This window comes from Exophiala bonariae (assembly GCF_035927105.1).
Source record: "Exophiala bonariae strain CCFEE 5792 chromosome Unknown scaffold_6, whole genome shotgun sequence".
NCBI classification, from domain to species: domain Eukaryota; kingdom Fungi; phylum Ascomycota; class Eurotiomycetes; order Chaetothyriales; family Herpotrichiellaceae; genus Exophiala; species Exophiala bonariae.
This window is the reverse complement of record NW_027042481.1, coordinates 1,199,335-1,219,588: the sequence shown is the minus strand read 5'-3', so window position 1 is coordinate 1,219,588 and position 20,254 is coordinate 1,199,335. Positions and strand designations below refer to the sequence as shown.

Genomic DNA, 20,254 nt, shown 5'->3' with positions numbered 1-20,254 from the left:
CAGTTACGGCTGTGTTGAGGATTGTACATACTTGACCGGAGAATTTGAAGTCACGACACCCGGACACTGCCCTAAGAGGACCATATCAGTGTGCTCGAGTTTCAGTGTGAGCAGAATTGTCTGATGTTTCGAATCCTATGGAGACGACGACACTACTCTTATGAACCGTCAATCATTGCTCGTGCCTAGAGTGATATCTTGTCCGTAGTCTCGATTTTCTCGGGAAACTTCAGGTCGTTCTGTCTCCTAACTTCGTCCATGACTTCCATGATCAATACAGACTCGTCGAGACTTTCGAACCTTCCTTCTTTCCGACCTTCAACGATGGCCCTTGCGGCTTCATCGGCCTCCCAGAACATGCCGTGGCCTTCGCCCTCCGCGTTTCTGCCACCTGCAAAGCCATTATACCAGCCGCTTCCTTTACCAGGCCCAGGCTGGGCCCATTCTTTGTCCTCCGTCGTCCCGTCAGTCAAAATAAGTCTTGTCTTCGTCGGACGGAATATTGGCGGCCACACTTGGATCTCGCCTTTGGAGCCCATGATTCGTACTGCAGGGCCGGACGTGCCCTTGCCATCTGTGTCATTCGAGGCGCGAAAACCCGTCGTCGCTATGCCGTGGGCGTCCCCGCCTTGGTCGGCAGATCGGGGGAAGACGAGCAAAATGCTCGTTCGTTCATCCACACCTGTTGGCGGATACTTGGTCACGGCTGAGACAACAGAAGGTGGTTGCGCACTGCCAGTTGATTGAGTTGTATATAAAGTCTGAAATATCCACGTTAGAGAGTAAATCCCCAGATCTAGCAGAGCGCCGCCTGCAAGATCTGGATTGACCATGCGATGTTTGGTGTTGGGCCAAGTGGCTTCAGGGTCATTTGTTCTTGTATTGTCTGCGAAGACACGACTGACGTGTCCAATCTTGCCACTTGCTATGAGTTCGCGAACGTAAATTGACAAAGGGAAGTAACGAGTCCAGACAGCTTCCATAAGGAACAGATTCTTCTCGCGGGCGATCGCGACAAGTCTCTTGGCCTGAGCAGCATTGACTGTGAATGCTTTCTCGCAAAGAACATTTTTTCCAGCTTCCAAGGCACGCAGAGCGTTTTGGTAATGATGTGAGTGCGGAGTGGCGATATAGACAATATCGATGTTATCGTCTTGCAGCAATTCTTCGTATGACCCATACGCTTTGGCGGATGATGGCGCAGAAACACTTCGCAGAAATTCTTCAGCGCGGGATTTGCTTGAGCTACTGGCGGCAGCAACTACTGTGTGGGCAACATCGTGAACATCACGTGTCTTTGGATCCACCAGCAAGTCTTTTGTGAATGTCTCTGCAATGAGACCGGTGGCGAGGATTCCCCAGCGCATGGTGGTTGAAGCCATTGTGATGATTTTGTGATCCAAGAAACTGGTGGCAACTTGCAAGAGAACGAAGATTGTAGATGAGAATTTTAAACTTGCAAGTCTGGCGCTATGATGCAATTGGACCGAGTCGCTAGTTGCAAATTCGGAGTTGGAAAAATCCGGGCGTACGTGAGGAGAACCAGTTCTGAATGCAACATCACAAAACTCGAACGTATCTGTTGAAGGATGCATGTAGACCTCCAGTATTGCTTGCATAAGTCGCAAGAAGAAACGTGTCGTTGCGTTGTTATGGATGAGCTGATGATAGCCAGGAAAGCTGCATGACATCCAGTCGACAGTGTTTCCCAAGATTGCATCACTTATTTGAGCTTTCGTCAAAGGTTGGTGCTTGTTGAGTGAAAATATAGGCTTTAACTTGCAACTGCAGGGCTTAGAATTTGGAGCATTCCCCTAGTCATTGATGCTTGCTGTGCACGATCGACCTCTTCCCAGACTCGTCCGCGAAGTTTGGCGACCTGGGTGGCCAGCTGCTCGCTTTCCACAAGATGCTTAGAGTACAGGTCCATAATATTCATGGAGACTTCGACGCACAGTGGCACACAATCGGTGTCTGTGATGTGCTTGAAAACCCAGAGAATAACCGGCTGGAGGCTGCCTTCAGTGCGATCCTCTAGAGCTGTTCGTAAGGCTGATCGATGTCGGAGGGTATTGAGAACGGTGATAACTGTCAACTTCTCCAGCTTGAGGGCAATATCGAGCGCTTCTCCATATCGCCCTTTGTGCAGAGCAAGTTCCCAAGGACTTTTCTTCTTTTGCTTGGGCCTCGCGTTGCCTTCTATGATAATTCCAGCATCTTCACCCGAATGATCTCGTCCTCTTAACCGCTTTTCAATCCCTCGAGGACGCTTTTTGGCCTGTTTCTTGTCATACTCTTCGAGCTTTCCAGCAATAAGAGCGTCCATCTGTTTTTGGCGTTCTTTTTCTTTGACTTTTTGTTCACCTGATAACCTTGTTTTGATACTGAGCTGGCCAGTGGACATGCCTACCACAACATGCTTGTCCTCCCGAGTACTGCCTGCCGCTACCACAGCAAGGGATAGGATGGGTGAGGGATATTTCGAGCCAGCAACTACATTCCAACCGGAGGTCTCGAAGACCTTCATGTGCCCATCGAGACCACCACTGACAAGTCTTGAGCCATTGGATGCCAAAGCCAAAGAGGTAACAGTTTTCTGATGATTTTTGATCATGTGTAGGGGCCGACCGGCGATTATATCGAGGACAGCAATCTGGTTATCTGCCGCAGCCAAAATAGCAGTTCCAGAAGGCATACAAAGAACACTTTCAACCGAGGCGATGTGCTTGAATGTCATGACTGCAGCAGACGGGGTCCTAGGGTCCCATAAACGTACTGTTTGATCATAGCTCCCAGACACCAGTAGATTGCTTGACTGTCCAGGCAAGAAAGCACCGGTACGAACATAGTCCTGATGACCACGGAACGTCTCGACACTTGCTTCACTGGGAAGATCCCACAGCCGCACGGTTCGGTCGTCACCACAGCTCATCAGGGCAGTGCTTTCTTTCGAACTCCAGCAGACAGTATGAACTGGCTGCTTCTGCTCTTTCCATGTTTTCAGAATGGCTCTTGAGTTAACGTCGAACACTTGAATAGCGCCAGTCTCATCGCCGGCTGCTAACACTCGTCCGTCATATCGTACCTCGCCGCTGTAGGCTGTGTCGTCAAACCTGGTGATGGTCTTGACCAGCTTTCTCGTCTTGACGGAGTAAAGCTGCACTCTGGTTCCGGTGGTGACGGCGAACAGTTCAGATGAGGTCTGGGTTGTAGGTGATCGCTGTGGTTGTGAAATGTGCACAACACCATGTTTTGTCGGGGAAGCAATGTTAACTGGTGACTTGAAGGTGCGCCAATAAGTCTGTTCTGGGGTGAGGGAGGAGGGTTGAGCAGGCAGCTTGACCTGCGCAATTGGCTGAACGTCAGCAGCCATGTTGTCTGTCAAGAAGCATGTACAAGTGGTGACGAGTACTGGGCGTGGGCACCAAGTTTGTGCAGACGGAGGCTGTTGGTGAACAATCGAGAACTGAACTTGAGGGTGCAGTTGTAATTTTTCTTTGAGATCTTATCTTATCGCATCGGCTGCCTAACCCCATTAGGTTTACCCGGTGGTCATGGCGGGCTTCAGCCTTTTGTCCTCCAGCCATCACTGCTGAACAACCTCTGGTCATCAAGGGCACCTCGTTTTTCACCAATTCAGTTAAAATGAGGACAAATGTGATACTGTCTTGGATGGACCGTAGCACCCGAAGAGTACTCCGCTTGGGAAATGTATTCCCCTAGAAGGAGGCAGAAAAGAGCCGTATTCAGAACACGGGCCCACTTGTCACAGCGGCTGCTTCGGACAACTTTAAAAGGAAAGCATAGGTACAATACATCTTGCTCCTCTACTGCAAGGCGCCGAGGTTCCATCTCCCTTCACTCGTGGGTCCTGTGTCGACGGGAAGCTGTTACAACTTCACGGAATGCGTGGTAGTACAGCGTGAATGTTCAAACAACTCGAACTTGAATTGGGATTTCAAGGGTTGAAAGACTCACAATCGGAAAAACTCGTCCGGTTGACTGCTGGCTTGGATGGCCTCAAAGAGTGGCTGCCTCCTACCTTCTTTTCCATGTTCAAGTTCTTTCCCTCCTGCCCAGGACGCTTGTTTCAACTCTCCATCGTTCCTTCCTTTGCCCCTCGTTCATAGTAATTGAAGACTTACGGCACCTGCCAACACAAAAAACCATCTTTTCATTCGAAACGTCATCGATACAGCCAGCATCATGTTGTTCAGGTAAGCGCTTTCCCCGAGTCACTGATGGGTCTTGCCTGCTGCTGTCAAGGAAGCACCAGATGGCGTCTTCAAAGACCTGTCTCTTTCTCCCTCTCCTGTCCTCTCCTCTTCTGCCCAATTTCATCCACACTTCTCACTGCTGTACAACTGCCTTTCTGGCCTTGCAAGAGCTTACAATCCACTCTTTAACAGTTCATTCCTTTTTCTTCATCTCCCTATCTTTGCCAGTATGGCTTTCTCTCAACTCATTCGTATGCCCATCACTCGCCATGCCCAACAAGCTGCCAATGGAACCAAATCGCTTGTCTCCCTGATGCACAAATATGGCATGACCCCAACTATGGGAGGCAGATATCAACGAGATCATAATCGTGCCTTGGTCATTCGTCGTGATGATGGTACCTCGGTTCCAGTGTATGAACTGCTTGGACTAGAATATGATCTTAATGGCTAACAACCTCAACAGGCCAGCTGAAGACTGGCAAAATGATATCTACTACACTTCTGAATGCTCCATTGGCACACCAGGACAGAAATTCAACCTTGTGGGTTCCAGATCTGAGAGATGACTTGCATCCACATGTTAACCACAAGATTAGATTTTCGACTCTGGTTCAGCTGATTTCTGGGTAAGCAATGTTCCAAAACTCGATCACGACAACTGTTGACCATATTCTAGGTCTGGTCCACTCTCCTTTCAGACGATATCTTGGCCATCGGTCGAGCTGAAGGTACTGCCATCTTCGACCCTGCTCAATCATCCACCTTCCAAGATGTTCCTGATTCAAAATGGAGAATCAGATATGGAGATCAATCTTCAGCGGGAGGAAAGGTGGGCACAGACAATGTCCTGATTGGAAATATCATGGTCGAAAATCAGACCATTGAGTTGGCTGATCGGATGTCTGACTCGCTGGTTCAGCAGAATGGTACTCATGGACTCTTGGGCCTCGCCTTCAGTGTCCTCAATACCGTTGTGCCAATTCCAGCAAACACTCCGTTGGACAACATGATTGCCCAAAAGGACATCCCCGTCGATCAATCATTGTTCACAGTGTATCTCGGATCTTACAAAGATGTCAATGATCCTGACAAGGGCCAATCGTTCTACACCTTTGGAGCTATTGACGAGTCCGTGGTGCAGGCAACCGGGCAACAAATCACTTACGTCCCGGTTGACAACACTCGTGGATTCTGGGAGGTCAACAATCCATCGTTCGCTGTCAATGGCCATGTGTTCGGCTTAACTGGAAACACGGCAATCATGGACACCGGCACAACATTGATGCTTGTCAGTGATCAAGTGTGTGGGGCCATCTACAACACAATTCCTGGTGCGATATATTCCCGAGATCACCAGGGTTGGCTTATTCCCCAGAGTGTCACTCTTGAACAGCTTCCTGAGCTCTCCTTTTCACTGGGTGACAAGCAATTTGTTATTGAGAAAGAACATATCCGTTATGGAACAGCCAAACAAACCGATAACGGAATGGTATATGGAGGTATTCAATCTCGTGGTTCCCTGCCATTCGATATCTGGGGTGACACCTTCTTCAAGTGTGTTTATGCCGTAAGTGAACCTTTTGAGACTCACCATGTATCATACTGATGCGTTTAGGTCTTCGATGCCGGCAAAATGCAGTTCGGTGCAGTTCAACGCGTCGACCCGACCCAGACAACGCAAACTTGAATCACCATGTTCCCGAGTCACCAGTTCAGGTGACAACATGTAGCTCATCAGGCTGTGACAGTGCGTGGAGGATGGATTTAATCATGTCATGGGTGCAAGACTCGCAATCGACCAAAGACATGCCCCAACCGAGAAGAGCTTCGGCTTTCTCCTACATAGCAAACCGCCACCAATAATATTCTTTCAGGCACCAAAATGATTTCGTATAATGTGCTTACTTGATCGCTTTTGATTTTAAAATCACGTATTGAGGTAGATGGGTCATTACTTTTGCAAAGGCAGGTGGTGGGCGAACATATTCACAGCATGTGTAGCGTTGAGGCAGTTGCTCTTTCCTCGAAACAACTCGAATGACCAACACATAGTCCCGCGCCACAATCATTCTTCACTTCACTCTTGGGCTATCATTCTTGCAACAAGTCTCGGCCTTGATTTCTTTCACTCTTTAACTCCTCACAACTCTCGATGAAGCGAAAGACAATTTTCTGGAGTCGGGCATTGGCCCTAATTGCCCTCTGCTGCTTCTTGATGGTCCAAAATCTGTACCATGAACCCTTGCTCGCGAGTTTCGTCGCCATCCAGGACACGTTAAGAAATGGGACCAGCACCTCAAGCACTGTGTCCAATCCAGCCTCGGATACGTTGAGATCGCTACATTCGTCCTCAACCCCAACTCCACCTGTGACCCACGAAGACGGGCAAGTCTTTCTGCCTGATTCCAAAGAAAATTCAATGTCAACTTTGGGACACAAGAGTCAAATTCAACTATCTTACCAGGACTGCAGCACCAAGCAGTGGAACAATTCCTTGGTCAAAAGCGCAAGTGCCATTGTAGACAACGTTATGAATGACAAGGAGAATTCGGTGGACGCCCTTGGCTGCCCGGCCGCAAATTTCTCCAGATATGCATATCTCGCTCAAACAACACCACACGAGTCAAGACCCAAGTACTTCTTTGCACTCGACCTCTTTCAATCAATCCAAATCCTCGAGCAATTGCTGCTCTCTATCGTCGAGGCCATCAAAATTCTTGGGCCGGAGAATTGTGTTTTGTCAATTGTTGAAGGGAGGTCTACTGACGGAACGTTTGAAACTCTTCAGACCCTGCAAAAAGAAATCGAGAAAATTGGGGTTCAGTACCGATTACAATGCGTTGACATAGAACCAACGAGCCCAGATGGCGACCGAATACTCGCACTAGCTCTGCTCCGAAATTCAGCACTACTCCCCTTACTTGCACATCCGAAGGACTATGCTCCTGAGACAAGAATCATTTTCCTCAACGATGTCGCCCTATGTGCCGAGGACATCTTGGAACTGATACATCAGGGCGCTGTGCTCAATGCTGATGTGACTTGTGCTTTTGACTGGTGGGAAGAGTTTTTCTATGATATCTGGATCGGCCGTACAATGGTTGGTGATCTCTTCTTCGAAATTCCGCAAAGTCATTCATGGGATTTCGCCCGTAACTTATTCTGGAACCATGAACCAAGCCGCAAAAGCTATAAGGAAGGTCGACCTTTTCAAGTTTTCTCCTGTTGGAATGGTGCACTAACAATCACTGGGAAGCCTTTCATGGAGGGCAAAATCAAATTCAGGTCAAGTATGGAAGGGGAATGTCGTCTGGGAGAACCAGTCCATCTGGCAAAGGATCTCTGGAATCTCGGATATGGAAAAATAGCAGTCGTACCCAGTGTCAATGTTGCGTATACACTGGACAATACTGTTCGGGTTAAAGAAGACCACGGAACTGTTTCGCACTGGGTTGAGCGAGAAGAAGGAAACGCTCACAAGATTGATTGGATTAAACATCCACCACCACAAATCAAGTGCTTCGTTGATTGGAGTCACCCATCGTGGGAACCATGGAATGCAGGTCTAAATCAATCGACGGGATCGGAAATTGGGTGATCTGACACACTGGCATTTCAGGTGATTCGGCGAGACTTTGGAGGCACGACTTTCCGGTGCTAGAGGGACCGACAGACGAAATAAATGAGGAAAAGTGGACGTACAATGCACTTTTTGGGCCATGTGACTTCGCACGGAAGCCTATGTACCATAGTGTTCATGGAAAAGTCAACAGACTGAGGTTGAAAATTGTTAACATGGAGTCCAGCAAATTGACGTGACGTTGGGACTTCGATATGCCAAATAGTCTTGGCAATTTGTATGGAAAAAAAGAATAGGAATCTCGGGGTTCGAACTATATGCTCCTTTTAACGTATCAAAGGATCCTACATCCAGAGGAGATAATCCAAAAACAAAAATTTGCAAACGTCCTCCAAGATGAGTTTACGTATAATATGTCCAAAGATTGATAAATGGAGTATTTTGGGCGTAGCCACGGCCATCTCTGGTAAAAGGCAAGAAATGGATTCTGCAATAGCTCGTCCCACTCCAACTAGTCTTGGCGGGAGAGTAAATATATATACCTCATTTTCAGTGAATGGTCATGTGATCGTGCGGGGTTTTGGTTTCTGGATTTCCGTTCCCCCGCATTACGTTTGGATACCTACCTAAGTACCTTATTGTTTATCCGGGAGACCTCGACGGCATTGAAGGTTGGACCTTCAGTTATTGCTCCTCCCAGAATAAGAACGAAAAGTCGATATCTTCTTGTTGTTAGGCTTTTAAACTCATTTTTCATTTCGTCGTTGCAATAATATCATTCAATGAGCAAGATGGCAGCCACCCAGGCAGCGTGCATTTTCTGCAAGATTGTCAAAGGTACGTGCCCGGACGGTGGAATGAAGCTTCCGAATCAGCGACGAAGCAAGAAGGAGGGATGGCCCTGAGAGAAAAGAAAGAAACTGTCGAAATCAAATCTCCGGGATGCACAGAGTGGATGTAACTGGAGCGTCAAACGCGTTCGAAGACTTTTGAGGGCTAGAAACGCTAATGGGATGGGATGGTCACAGGTGACATTCCGTCGTTCAAACTGTTCGAGTCCGACAAAGTCCTTGCATTCCTCGATATTCAACCGTTGAGTAAAGGCCATGCTGTACGTTCTAACCTCCGCCCCACTTCTCTTCTCTGGGCCCATGCACACAAGAGCAACTCCACCTATTCATTTACTCATTCACTCATTTACCATAGCTCGTAATCCCCAAACACCACGGCGCCAAGCTAACCGACATACCGGACGACGCACTGACGGAGATCCTGCCGGTGGTGAAGAAGCTCGCGGCCGCGAGCGGCGCCGTGGATTACAACGTGCTGCAGAACAACGGGCGCATCGCGCACCAGGAGGTCGACCACGTGCACTTCCACATGATCCCGAAGCCGAATGAGACTGAGGGCTTGGGTGTCGGCTGGCCCGCGGGCAAAACTGACTTCGATGCCCTCAAGAAGTTGCATGAGGATCTGAAGGCGAAGTTTTAGGGTTGTTGGACGATAGGGTACGGGGTCTATGATTGGTGAATCAGGCTGAGCCTGAGGTTCAGGACAGCATTGGGGAGGAGCATCAGGTGTGAGTACATAAAATTTCCGTGTGGCATGTTGAATGGTGCGCGACCGGTACAGCTTTAAAAACACAGAGAGAGGTTGAAGAAAAGTGAAAGACTATTACTATGCTCAAGATGATACAAACTGTCTCGACTTCTCATCTCCCAATTTTCTTAACCTGCTGAAATGCACTCCATACTATCAATACCCACCTGCATGCGCTGCCTTTTCCTTACTCCTCCTGCGAAGGTCCTTCCTTTCCCATGCCTTCACGTATCTGTCTGGACACTGGGAAAGGCAGCGTGATTTACCACGAAATCCCGTCCTGGGATCCTGTATCGGCTTCTCGTGGTAAGGAACAGAGGCTTTTGTTGCACTTATTGATGCAGTCAAAAATGCGGCCGAGCAGCCAGTCAGTCGCCTTCACTGGACTCATCTGGTCACCCATCCTCCAGGCCAGTTACTTCATCTTTTCTTCGACTCATGGTAACGGCGAGCAGCGCATACGCTCCAATCCAGACCAAGGCAAATGTCCAAATACCACTCCAGTCCCGCCTGTTCACGTCCTCCTGGCTGCTCCCTCAACCTTAGCAGCAGCACCACCGAACCCCCTACGCAACGCCGATCTCAGACTGACGATAGTCGAGACGCTCGAGAAGGACGATGCGTCATCCGCTGCAGCCATGGCTTTGACCTTGGCTCTTAGCTTGGCCTCTTCCTCCTTCTGCTGCTGTTTGCGTTTCTGCTGCTCTTGTTGCTTCAGCATCGTCTGGTATGCGTGTTCCGTCGCCCTTGGGTCTGGGCCCATCAGGATGTTCACGCTGCCTTGGTAAGACATTGTTGCTTTTGCTTGGTGGTGGATTTGGGGGACGTTGGTGAGGTGGACGGTAAGTGGGTGGGTGCGTGGTCGTGTTGAGGGTCTGGGAGTATCACTGGTGCTGGGGAGATGGAGAAGATGCTTGGGTTTTATTGTGGGAGTGTTAGGATTTGGATGTCTCGGGGACCTACCTTGAAACCATGGTCTTTATATAATCACAGCACAGCCGACATCAATTGAACGGCTACCTACCTCATCATCGACGATCGTCAAGTTAAGTCATCACCATCAGCGCAGCATCATAGGCAATTGACCACCCACATACGCCATGCTTAGTGGTCCCTGAACATTGGCGGCGGGAATGCCCTAGAATGGAACTCCCGCTATAACTCAGCAGCATACGCGACAGTGGTGGTTCCATAATCACTCGCGGCGGGATTTCCCCATGATACAATCCCGCCTCAACCCACCGGGTATATGCCAGACTGGTGCGAGAAACCTTCTCACGGCGGGATAACTTCCCCTATACTGAACTTCTGCCTAGCACCCACCGGCTACGGCGTGTCGGCCATCACCTGAGCAACATGATAACCGGATATACTGTACGCTGATAGTGTAAAATCCCCTTAAGACGCCCAGGAGCTGCGGCCGATGCGGCCGACGTATCTGGCTTTTCGCTTCAAGGGGTAAAAACGCATCAGATCTCGAGATAGACGACGAAAGAACGCTTCCACTGGGACGTTTTATTGGTTGGAGAAACGAGAACGAAGAGTCGAAGGTATTCGGTGACTCATTACGCTGAGACCAATCATTGTTGGGCTTTCTTGGTCAGTAGTGTGTCTTGGATGGCTTGGTATTGATGTTTGTCGCCTAAGACCCTTGTTGCTGCCTGGCGGACTGCAGTAGACGGATCGCCGCGAGTTAAAAACTGACTCTGAACGTGCTGGGGTAAATTGACAGAGCGAACTTCGGATTTCCTTATCTCTTGGTGCGTGAATATGATTCATGATGTCGCCGTTCTGTAGCAATGACTCGAGTTCACGATTCTAGATGTTCACTTTAGTCAGCATCTCGAGTTTGCTTACCATTCAACCTCGCCAAGATGAGTAGAAGCTGATTGTACCTCACCCCGTCTGAGGACGAGGCTGGTGCTAACCTGTACTCATACCTGAGGCTTTAATTCCGGATAGCCAGTGTCTCGCTTGTCCCCAGCCTTCGCGCCCGACTTTCCCTCCCAGACACCAGTTTGCTCGCACTCAATCAAACATCGACTTCGTTCAGCCTCGCGGTGGAGGGCTTTAGGCGCGACTACTGTCTCGGTCTTGTTCATTGAAGTCAAGTAAGCTACTCTCATCAAGTGTCAAACTAATTTTGCTTATGAGAATACTTAGTATCGTCCTAATGTTTTGTGGATCGATAGGACAGGCGAATCTTGTCCCAGCAAGATAAGCTGAAAGGAATGTCGGAATCAAGACCGTACCAGCTCACCAGCTCATTTATTGCATTGCTTTCAAAGCCTAGCCGTTTCGGCCAAGTCTGTTGCATCAGGTCAACCAAAATCGTTGATTCCTTTAGCATATGCCAGTCTACATCTGCTCTTATGCAATAAACCCACCTAGGAATGACCATGTAGCACTGTACACAGAGTTGAGTCGTGCAAGCGCTGTGAAAATTGATCGGGCAGCAGAAGCACATCCATTCGTGTTCCTAAGCGAATAGAATTCCGCCTTTTGATGCAAGCTGCCGCACTGGCAGCCGAGCCTCATCACAGCCACACTCTTTTGCGCCAGGGCAGACAAGGTAAAATCCCAGCCTGATAAAGCCAGAATTTCCTTTCTTCTAGCTGCATTCTGCCATGACTCTCGGTAGACCTGGAAATGGCTGCTCGTACTAATGCAATCAACGCCGCGTTCGAGACTGCGGTTCGAGACTTCAAGGCGGCCCTGGGAGACGAGAAGCTCTTCGAGGCTATCTCGAAGACGAAATGCATTAAGGACGTCTACGATGCCACAGACGCACTACAGAAAGAACAGGCGGCAAGTGGGCGTCTTCGGCACCTAGCCAAGATTCAGCCTTACTTAGAAGGGCTCAGAAGTTACGCCAGTGTGATAGAGGTCTTTGTTCAGACCAAACAAGATGTTTTATCCTTGATCTGGGGTCCCATAAAGCTCCTCCTGCAATGGACCAATAACATGAAGCAGACATTCGATGCCATCGTTGATGCACTTGCAGACATAGGTCTTTTACTACCAGAATTCCAAGAGGTCAGCAAGCTCCTCACCCACAATGAGCACATCAAAGATGTGTTGGTTTTCTTCTTCCGAGACATCTTAGATTTCTATCTCATTGTTCTGAAGTTCTTCCGCAAAACATGTAAGTTTGCATCAGGCCTCGAAATTAGCAAGAAAACTTATGCTTGTATTGTTCAGATTTGAAATTGATTTTCGAATCCATGTGGCCAAAGCAACGAGAAAAGATCAATATTGTGAGGGCTCAAATTCAAAGGCACACACTCCTCTTGAGGCGGGAGGTTGGCCTAGAACATATCCAGGAGGCGCACAATGCTCAGCTACAAGCTCTGGCTCACTATGAGAAAACTGAAAAGTCTTTCCGGCGGCAGGAGTACACGTCTCTAAAGATCAGCATAAGCCATAGAGCCTATGAGGGCACACTTGATTCATTCCAACCTCGGGTCTATCAGGAAACTGGGCGATGGTTGCTGAAAGATCCATTATTCATCAAATGGCTGGACATGTCAGACGCTTCCGTGAAAGTTCTATGGTTGCAGGGGATACCTGGCGCAGGTGCGTGTGAAAAGTACCAAAGGACTCTTGTTCTGGTAGCAGACGTGGCTAATGGAATAGTTAGGGAAAACATTTCTATCCAGCATCATTGTCCACAGGGCCATAGAAGTCGAGCAGACGCGTACGATCTATGCATTCCTTAGCTACAGATTCCGCGACACCTCATCAGCTGTCTCGATTCTCCATTCACTACTCTTCCAGCTGGCATCTGGCCATGATGACTTGGAGGATATACTTTGTCAAGCAAGCACCGAAGTCCAGAAGCGCAGTGTTGATGCAACTGCCAATCTCCTGAGAACCCTTCTCGGTTGTGCTGGGCCAACCTATATTTTGATTGATGGCATGGACGAAATCGAAGAGACAGAGCGTTCACGATTCCTGAAGCAGGTCCTTGAAGTATCCAGAGCCTGCCAGGAAGTGAAGATCCTCATAAGTAGCAGGGCTGAGGCAGATATTGCGGATCTTCTCAAAGATCAAGTGTCGATTCGTGTCGACTCCCGAAACGCTGGGAGTATTCATACATTCGTAAAACGACGTACAGAGGAGTGGTTTGACAAATGTGAGTTCTTGCCAGAAGCTCGTGATGAGATTCAGGGTCTATTGGCGCCACTCGCCTCCAAGGCAAAAGGTATTCCTCAATCTCTGCGCTGGGTTACACGTAACGACTAAACTTTTGGAAGGTATGTTCCTTTACGCCGAAGTGGTCTTGAGCAGCATGGATTCTTTGGACGACATAGGAGAGATTCGAGAGGAACTCAAAGTTCTGCCAGAGAGCCTAGACGCTGCGTAAGTCCTGAATGACCATTCTAACTCTCAATATTTTCTAATATGCTCCAAAGCTACTCTAGGATTCTGGACCGGATCAACCGCTTGAGTGCTCCACTAAGGGACAAAGTTCGAAACATCCTTGGATGGGTTGGATGCGTTCCAGTACCATTGATGATTCAAGAAATTGAGCAGGCTCTTGTCGTCAGCCGCGAGGGCGTCCAGGGAAATGCGAAAGTGATTTCTGTCCTGAATATGCCCAGGGTCTGCGGTCCGATTGTTGAAGTAGTCGATGGATATGTGCAGTTCGTCCACTTCACTGTCAAGGAGTAAGTACTACACAAGCACTACTGAACACGCTGCTAAGAACGAGATCATAGATACTTTTTCAGTCCAAGTATCAATGGATCCTTGAGTTTCATGGAGGCCACATTAAGCCTCGCAACGTGTTGCATCACATATCTTTGCCAAACGCATCACGACTACAATATTCCGGATGCAGACCTCGAATACAACATACTCTCTGGAGCCTATCGACTCCACGATTTCGCAGTACTCATGTGGCCCGAGCTTCTCAAGCGTTATAATCACTTGGTTGGACAGGGCTCTGTATGCGACAAGCTCGTCGACGTTCTTGAAACGCTTCGGTGCGAAAGAGCCAATGAAACGTACGAAGAGAGCGCTGGGTCATCTACTCCGTCATATCTAGAGCGTCTTAAGACAACATCCCCAGCTCTCCATGATATCATCTGCAAAGCTGTCCACTTCCGTGAACTATCCTTGAAAAGCAATTTTGACAAAGAAAAAGGTGGGTTGAACGTACACATTGCCTGACTATCAATTTATCTAATCTATGTAGGCCACTCGTGGATAGGTTTCGATCCACTAACAACATCCGCCAGTTCCGTTCGTATATATCATGGGTTTAACAATCTATTATGTCGAAACAAGAGTCATGAAAGTTCTAGTTGTCACTGCGAGGTCATTAGACGGCACTACGGTCAAAGACCCTTCAGATGCGGTTTCCTAGGTTGCACACTTCATCGTCATGGGTTTGATTCGTGGTCCCTTCGAAGGTCACATATGAAGCATCACGATCGACCCTGGAAGTGCACTATCCAGGGTTGTGACTACGCAGAAGGCGGCTTCATATCACGAAAAATGCGAGATGAACACTACCGGGAGCACCTAGCAATCGAAATCCAAGAGATCCCCGGCGTGGAGGATCCGGAAAAGGATGAAATTCAACCGCTTCTCTTTGACCTAGTCAAGGCCGACAAAGTTGACGCTGTCAGGGCTCTTCAAAAGCAGTTTCTGGCTCTTCCTCGGGGGGATGAAGATGCGCTAAGAAAACATGCGGCTTCCTTTGGATCCACAGCAATGATTGACTTGATCATGTCATTCCAGAAGACAAATTACCTGGCCGATTTCTTGAGAGCTGCGGTACAGGCTGGAAATAACGACATCTTCAAGCACTTACTGGCGCGAAGACAAGATCATGGTACTGTCATGTACCCCAGTGAGTATCCGTGGATCTTGATGGACATACTGGCATCCGACTCAGAGGATCTTTTCGAAGCGTGGGAAAATTATGTTGATATCGATATGACGACTTGCGACGACCATATGCGAAAAAAAAGGCTTAAGTACTATAGCGGGCAAAAGTTGATTGGAGCTACCGCTGGACATCCCGGCAGGGAAAACTGCCTGCTTTCTATCTGGGAGAGGATCGGGCTCCTGAAGTCCTCAAATCGCACGTCTCTTGGTAGCGCTTTAGTAAACGTGGCGGCAACGACATGTTCGGTCAAGCTCGCAAGACATCTCGTCAGTTATGGAGCAGAGGTGGACTACAGACTTAGTGACAGGTATTTGACACCACTTCATCATGCTGCGCGGCAAGATTCTGCGGCGGCCGCGGAAATGATGCAGTATCTTCTCTTACAGGGAGCAGATCCCGAGCTAGATGCCGGACGCAGTGGTCTGGGAATTCGAGATGAGAAGGGTGCCAAGGCAATTTCAAAGTGGCTGGGAATGACTTGGGACGAGGTCGTTGCAAAAGCCAAAGAGGAAAGGAGTGAGATAAAAGAGCAGAGCGTGCAAAGCTGGCAGCCAGGATCAAGTACGTAGAAAGCGTTCGTGTGTAATGGCCAAGATGTTTATTCATCAGAGATTTGACCTAGAATCCGGACACGGAAATTTATGCTACGATAGAAAAGAAATTTCCACCCTTCTCCACGCCTTCCATTCTAACTTTGTCAAACCAAGAATGATATAAGTTTCTGGCTTGGTCGTTAGTCTCATTAAATCGTTCAACAGTGATGCAAGGCGACAACTAACCTCCCACTGACTGTTTTGATCTTTGTCTGGAGAGAAAAGCTCCGAGTTCATCGACTGGTTGATGAGTTGCAGTTTGTCGTTTTGGATCCGTTGAATGTACTAGACAGGGTCAGTACATCGATTTGAAACCAAGAGATCGCACATAAAATTACTGATTCAATAGAGGCGTCCATGATGTATCTTGTGACCACAACTTCGCGTTCTTGTCCGATTCTGTGCACCCTGTCCACAGCCTGTGCCTCTACCATCGGATTCCATTGAGGCTCGATCAGGTGTACGTGGTTGGCCACAGTGAGATCAACTCTACCACGATCACGATATGTAAGCTCTGGCAGGACAATGTGAATACGTGGGTGGTTAACTCACCCTTCCCCAGCACTACCAATGGAGGCAAGCATGATAGTACAGGCTGAGTCGTCATTGAAATCTTTAAAGGCCTTCTTCCTGTTTTCAAGGGTTGTCTTGCCGTCAATGCGTTGCGAGTGAAAGCCATCTTTCTGGAGTGCCTGTTGAATCAAGTCAAGCATTTTGGTCCAGCAACTGAAGATGACACTAGTAATAATCAGTCAAGCGTCTTACCAGCGTTCACAAACAACAAGGATCACAAACCTCTTCACGGGCTTGGATGGCCCCTGGCAATGGGAGATTGCCTGTTCAGAACGAAGGTTGCGCAACAGAGCTTCAATTTTGGCCGAAGGGGACAGGCAAACATCTCTTGGGCTAGCAAACCTTGAATGGTCGTACGAACTGGATGATGTTGCTGCACATGTAGGGCATGATCCCTCCTCGTCAAGTGCAATCTCTTTCTGTGAAGCACAATTTGGACAGGTCCAGTGCTCACAGTAAGATTCATAGACATTGGGATCAAGTAAGTCCGCTTCGTCAAAGTCGATTTCACAGATGCAACATTTCCTTCTGTAATTTCGAATAGCTTGCCAGTCAATTGAAGTGCCATCTCGTGCTTTCCACGCGTCCCAAGCAGCTTGAGGTAGAAGTACCTCTCCATGATCACAAATGAGCCGCAAGAAGGTGATCAGGGGAAGTAGTTTCCCTTCTTTACGTCGGCCTGCTTCCAGCGAGCCCAGCTTTCTTGCTGATATGTCTTCGGCAGCTTTTGCACATTGGTCTCTGAAGAAAATGTACAGGTCTTGATCTTTTTTGTTAAATCTGACTCGTTCGACTCTCTCGGTCCGGTTTGGTAGCTCGCACGAATTGCCAAGTGTTATCTTTGTGCGTCGAAGACAAGTAGCTCTGATAAGATCTTTGAGTCTCTGCAAGCTGTTTACTCTTCCTTCCTTCAGAGGAGAAGCAACCCAAAAATCAAATCTGGACTTCTCCGTCAATTGGGGAATGGTAAGAAAAGCCAGTAATGCGCCATAGTCATCGAGAGAATTCTGAATCGGTGTCCCAGTCAAACACCAACGACGTTGTGAATTGATTGCACATGCAGCTTTGAAAGTCTGAGAAGACCGATTTCGAATATGGTGTGCTGAATTTCAAATCAGCAACAAGATCTAGTAACCGTTATTTAGGGCTGTGTTGCTGACCTTCGTCTAGAACAACGCGGTGCCATTCGGTTGAACACAGGGCACCATTGGCATCCCAGTCGGACCTGAGCGTCTCATAGGTTGTCAGGATGAGGTCACTGTTCTTGAGAACAGAAGACAGGCGCCGACGACTGGACCCATGATATACGGCTGCTTGCAACTGGCCAGGATGAACATGCCTAACGATCAATCAGACCTTACAACCTGCCTGGCATCGTAAGTTAACGCACCTGTTGATCTGGTCGAGCCAACCCGGTATCGCTTAAATGATCAGCTAAACAAAATCGTAAAGCACTGATGAATACTGCACATACTAGATTTTGGCGTGACAACCAAGGTAGCGGGAGACACCTTTGTTTTTACCTGACTAGTGTTGGTAGTCAGTGTGTCCAGGGACGAGCAGATAAGGGCCAACAGGCTCAATGTTTTTCCAAGCCCCATTTCCTCGATCAAATGTCAGCGCAACCAGTTCAACACAAGGGACCCAAATTTGACAAACTCACGTCAGCAAGCACCCCGCCCTTTACCAGTCTGGGCGATATCTCACGGTCACCAGTTATCCTATGACGATACCTGCATCATACTTGTCAGGGTCTTCATGGTCCGTTTTCTCGACAGCATCCACAACTGACTTATCTGGACTCCCGGGCTGAGGACTCAATTCCCAGATCGACGGAAAGATAGCGTTCTCAACGACTCCACACTCTTTCTCCACCATCATGGACAGAGCTGTAAGTTGGTGGCTGTATTCTGTCAGTAGTCTGTACTTCAGGGGCCACTGGTGCTCACTCTTTCAAAGTCGATCGGAGGCGTTGGCTAGCCCTAATCTGTGAAGGGACTCCAAAGTCACTTGTAGAATCGAAAACTCGCAATAGTTTACCCTTCTCCACTTCGCCTAGCGTTTCGGACGCTGTCTTGATGCGAGTATCAGAGGATATCGACAAATCCTCCAACGCTGGCAGCTGGCATCCAGGACGGACCAGGTAGTGTGGATTGCAGTATTCAACATCTGGCTCGCATTCTGTTGTCGATGGATGTTGAAAGTACAAGCCCGCGTCTGAGAGCAGCTCGCCAACGGCAGATTTCTCAGTCTTAAGTCCATGAACAATGATGCGTACAGAGCACTGATGGCTCATGAAAGAGTTCTTATTGTTTTTAACTGTAGTTCGACTAGAATTGGATGGTGATGTAATCAATGTTGCGCTAAATTTGATGAGGAATTTGTCAAGTAGTGTGCAGAGGGCTGGCAGCGCTATGAGGCCTGCGTATTTGTTTGAGTCTTGGAAGTAAAGCTTGAGGATATCTCCGGAGGGCTTTATCTTTACAGGAACTGCGCAGGCGCCCTGACCACCGTTGAAGGAGGATAGTGCATCTGCCATAATCTTCCATTGGTCAGCTTGAATTAGGGGGGTGATAATGCGATTTCCTTACAACTCCGAAGCAAGTATCGTATTGACCCGTGAAACTTCTTCTCTGAATGCAAGCTGAACCTGAAGTGCCAAGTCAGTCGTTAGATTTTATGCCTGATTAGGCACCCTGAACAAAGCATACCGATCGACTGACCTGAATAAGTTGATTCGTGGCGAGCAACCGGGCTGACAGGCTTGGGTGCAATAAATCCCGGAGCCTGACTTGTCAGCTCCCGTGCCTTTCCAAATATTTCATCTCCTTCCACTTTCGGTGGATAATCGCTAGCGATTTGCTGAGGCATACTAGCAGAGTTCTCCCAGCAGTTCCCTGATACCGAACCTTCATTTTTGATCACCGTTGCATAGTCTTCCGTTACTGTAGCTTCTTGCTGGCTCCAATCATCACCAAGAAATTGAAAATTTAGCTCCCAATCTTGCAGCGTGGTACGTTGGACTGGGTGTCCGTTGGTGAAATTCTCCATGCTGAGTCCAAGTTCTGGGGCAGGTGCTTCCAGTTGGCTACTTTGAACTAGCACAGGCGTAGCCGATGAATCATGTGTAGGGTACCCTGGGTCGAGATCAGCCCAATCTGAATACAATGGCATTTCAACGACGTTCTGTGGTAAGTCAAAGTCAAAGTCGGCCAGATATGGTGCAAATGCCGACTCGTGCAAAATGTCACTCTGAGCCTTCCACATTGGAGGAGCATAGGTGGAGGTTGCGGTATCTCCAAGGTCGTGATTAAATCCGTAAGGCTGGATGCATTGTCGCTTCGAATCTGTGTAGATTTCATGGCTGTCCTCAACGAAGGGTCTCTTGGAACTCGGAGTCCTCTCCTCTTGCTCCATCTTGGGTTGAAGTCAGGATAGGCTGGTAGAAACAATGGTAAAAATCCAAACGAGATGATTCTTGTTTTGACCTCGTAGCAAGGCAGAAAACTTTGCATGAACGGTGCATGAATGGTAAAGTGGCAGCAGGCTGGGCTCAAGTCAGCACAGCCACCCTGGAGTGCACAAACCCTTGCCCAGAGCGCCATGCCCCATTGGCCATTTTTGACCCCAGGGTCAACACATTCGTATCATGACTTTCGACAGAGGAATGGCTCTGATTGTTTTGTAATTGGAATCTAAAGCTGCTTCAGCGACTACGTAGAGTCAAGAAAGGAACGAGTGCGTTGGGGTGGAAGGATGTACTCCTAAGAAAAGCGTATCTAGGTGGGGC

The 20,254-nt window shown here is 48.4% G+C and overlaps 9 protein-coding genes across 9 annotated transcripts; 5 read left to right on the top strand and 4 right to left on the bottom strand.

Moving 5' to 3' along the window:
* Window positions 1–185: 185 nt before the first annotated feature.
* LTR84_011901 (uncharacterized protein) lies at window positions 186–1,382 on the bottom strand (the record flags this gene model as incomplete). The annotated part of the gene is made up of 1 exon (XM_064855429.1): window positions 186–1,382. One exon carries the CDS (start codon window positions 1,380–1,382, stop codon window positions 186–188), a length of 1,197 nt encoding a protein of 398 aa, XP_064709018.1.
* A 392-nt stretch (window positions 1,383–1,774) lies between these two features.
* LTR84_011900 (uncharacterized protein) lies at window positions 1,775–3,373 on the bottom strand (the record flags this gene model as incomplete). Its single annotated transcript, XM_064855428.1, has 1 exon — window positions 1,775–3,373. One exon carries the CDS (start codon window positions 3,371–3,373, stop codon window positions 1,775–1,777), a length of 1,599 nt encoding a protein of 532 aa, XP_064709017.1.
* Window positions 3,374–4,446: 1,073 nt separating this feature from the next.
* On the top strand, window positions 4,447–5,907 carry LTR84_011899 (uncharacterized protein; the record flags this gene model as incomplete). Its single annotated transcript, XM_064855427.1, has 5 exons — window positions 4,447–4,631; window positions 4,684–4,762; window positions 4,817–4,846; window positions 4,897–5,787; window positions 5,836–5,907. The coding sequence occupies 5 exons, from the start codon at window positions 4,447–4,449 to the stop codon at window positions 5,905–5,907; spliced, it is 1,257 nt and encodes a 418-aa protein (XP_064709016.1).
* Window positions 5,908–6,435: 528 nt separating this feature from the next.
* Window positions 6,436–7,818, top strand: LTR84_011898 (uncharacterized protein; the record flags this gene model as incomplete). The annotated part of the gene is made up of 1 exon (XM_064855426.1): window positions 6,436–7,818. One exon carries the CDS (start codon window positions 6,436–6,438, stop codon window positions 7,816–7,818), a length of 1,383 nt encoding a protein of 460 aa, XP_064709015.1.
* Window positions 7,819–8,591: 773 nt separating this feature from the next.
* On the top strand, window positions 8,592–9,291 carry HNT1 (Adenosine 5'-monophosphoramidase; the record flags this gene model as incomplete). The annotated part of the gene is made up of 3 exons (XM_064855425.1): window positions 8,592–8,637; window positions 8,829–8,911; window positions 9,007–9,291. 3 exons carry the CDS (start codon window positions 8,592–8,594, stop codon window positions 9,289–9,291), a joined length of 414 nt encoding a protein of 137 aa, XP_064709014.1.
* A 622-nt stretch (window positions 9,292–9,913) lies between these two features.
* On the bottom strand, window positions 9,914–10,192 carry LTR84_011896 (uncharacterized protein; the record flags this gene model as incomplete). Its single annotated transcript, XM_064855424.1, has 1 exon — window positions 9,914–10,192. One exon carries the CDS (start codon window positions 10,190–10,192, stop codon window positions 9,914–9,916), a length of 279 nt encoding a protein of 92 aa, XP_064709013.1.
* A 1,856-nt stretch (window positions 10,193–12,048) lies between these two features.
* LTR84_011895 (uncharacterized protein) lies at window positions 12,049–14,770 on the top strand (the record flags this gene model as incomplete). The annotated part of the gene is made up of 7 exons (XM_064855423.1): window positions 12,049–12,544; window positions 12,601–12,975; window positions 13,040–13,603; window positions 13,656–13,761; window positions 13,815–14,069; window positions 14,121–14,548; window positions 14,643–14,770. 7 exons carry the CDS (start codon window positions 12,049–12,051, stop codon window positions 14,768–14,770), a joined length of 2,352 nt encoding a protein of 783 aa, XP_064709012.1.
* A 131-nt stretch (window positions 14,771–14,901) lies between these two features.
* Window positions 14,902–15,867, top strand: LTR84_011894 (uncharacterized protein; the record flags this gene model as incomplete). The annotated part of the gene is made up of 1 exon (XM_064855422.1): window positions 14,902–15,867. The coding sequence occupies one exon, from the start codon at window positions 14,902–14,904 to the stop codon at window positions 15,865–15,867; it is 966 nt and encodes a 321-aa protein (XP_064709011.1).
* A 2,542-nt stretch (window positions 15,868–18,409) lies between these two features.
* Window positions 18,410–19,881, bottom strand: LTR84_011893 (uncharacterized protein; the record flags this gene model as incomplete). Its single annotated transcript, XM_064855421.1, has 3 exons — window positions 18,410–19,006; window positions 19,056–19,114; window positions 19,176–19,881. 3 exons carry the CDS (start codon window positions 19,879–19,881, stop codon window positions 18,410–18,412), a joined length of 1,362 nt encoding a protein of 453 aa, XP_064709010.1.
* Between the last annotated feature and the right edge of the window lie 373 nt (window positions 19,882–20,254).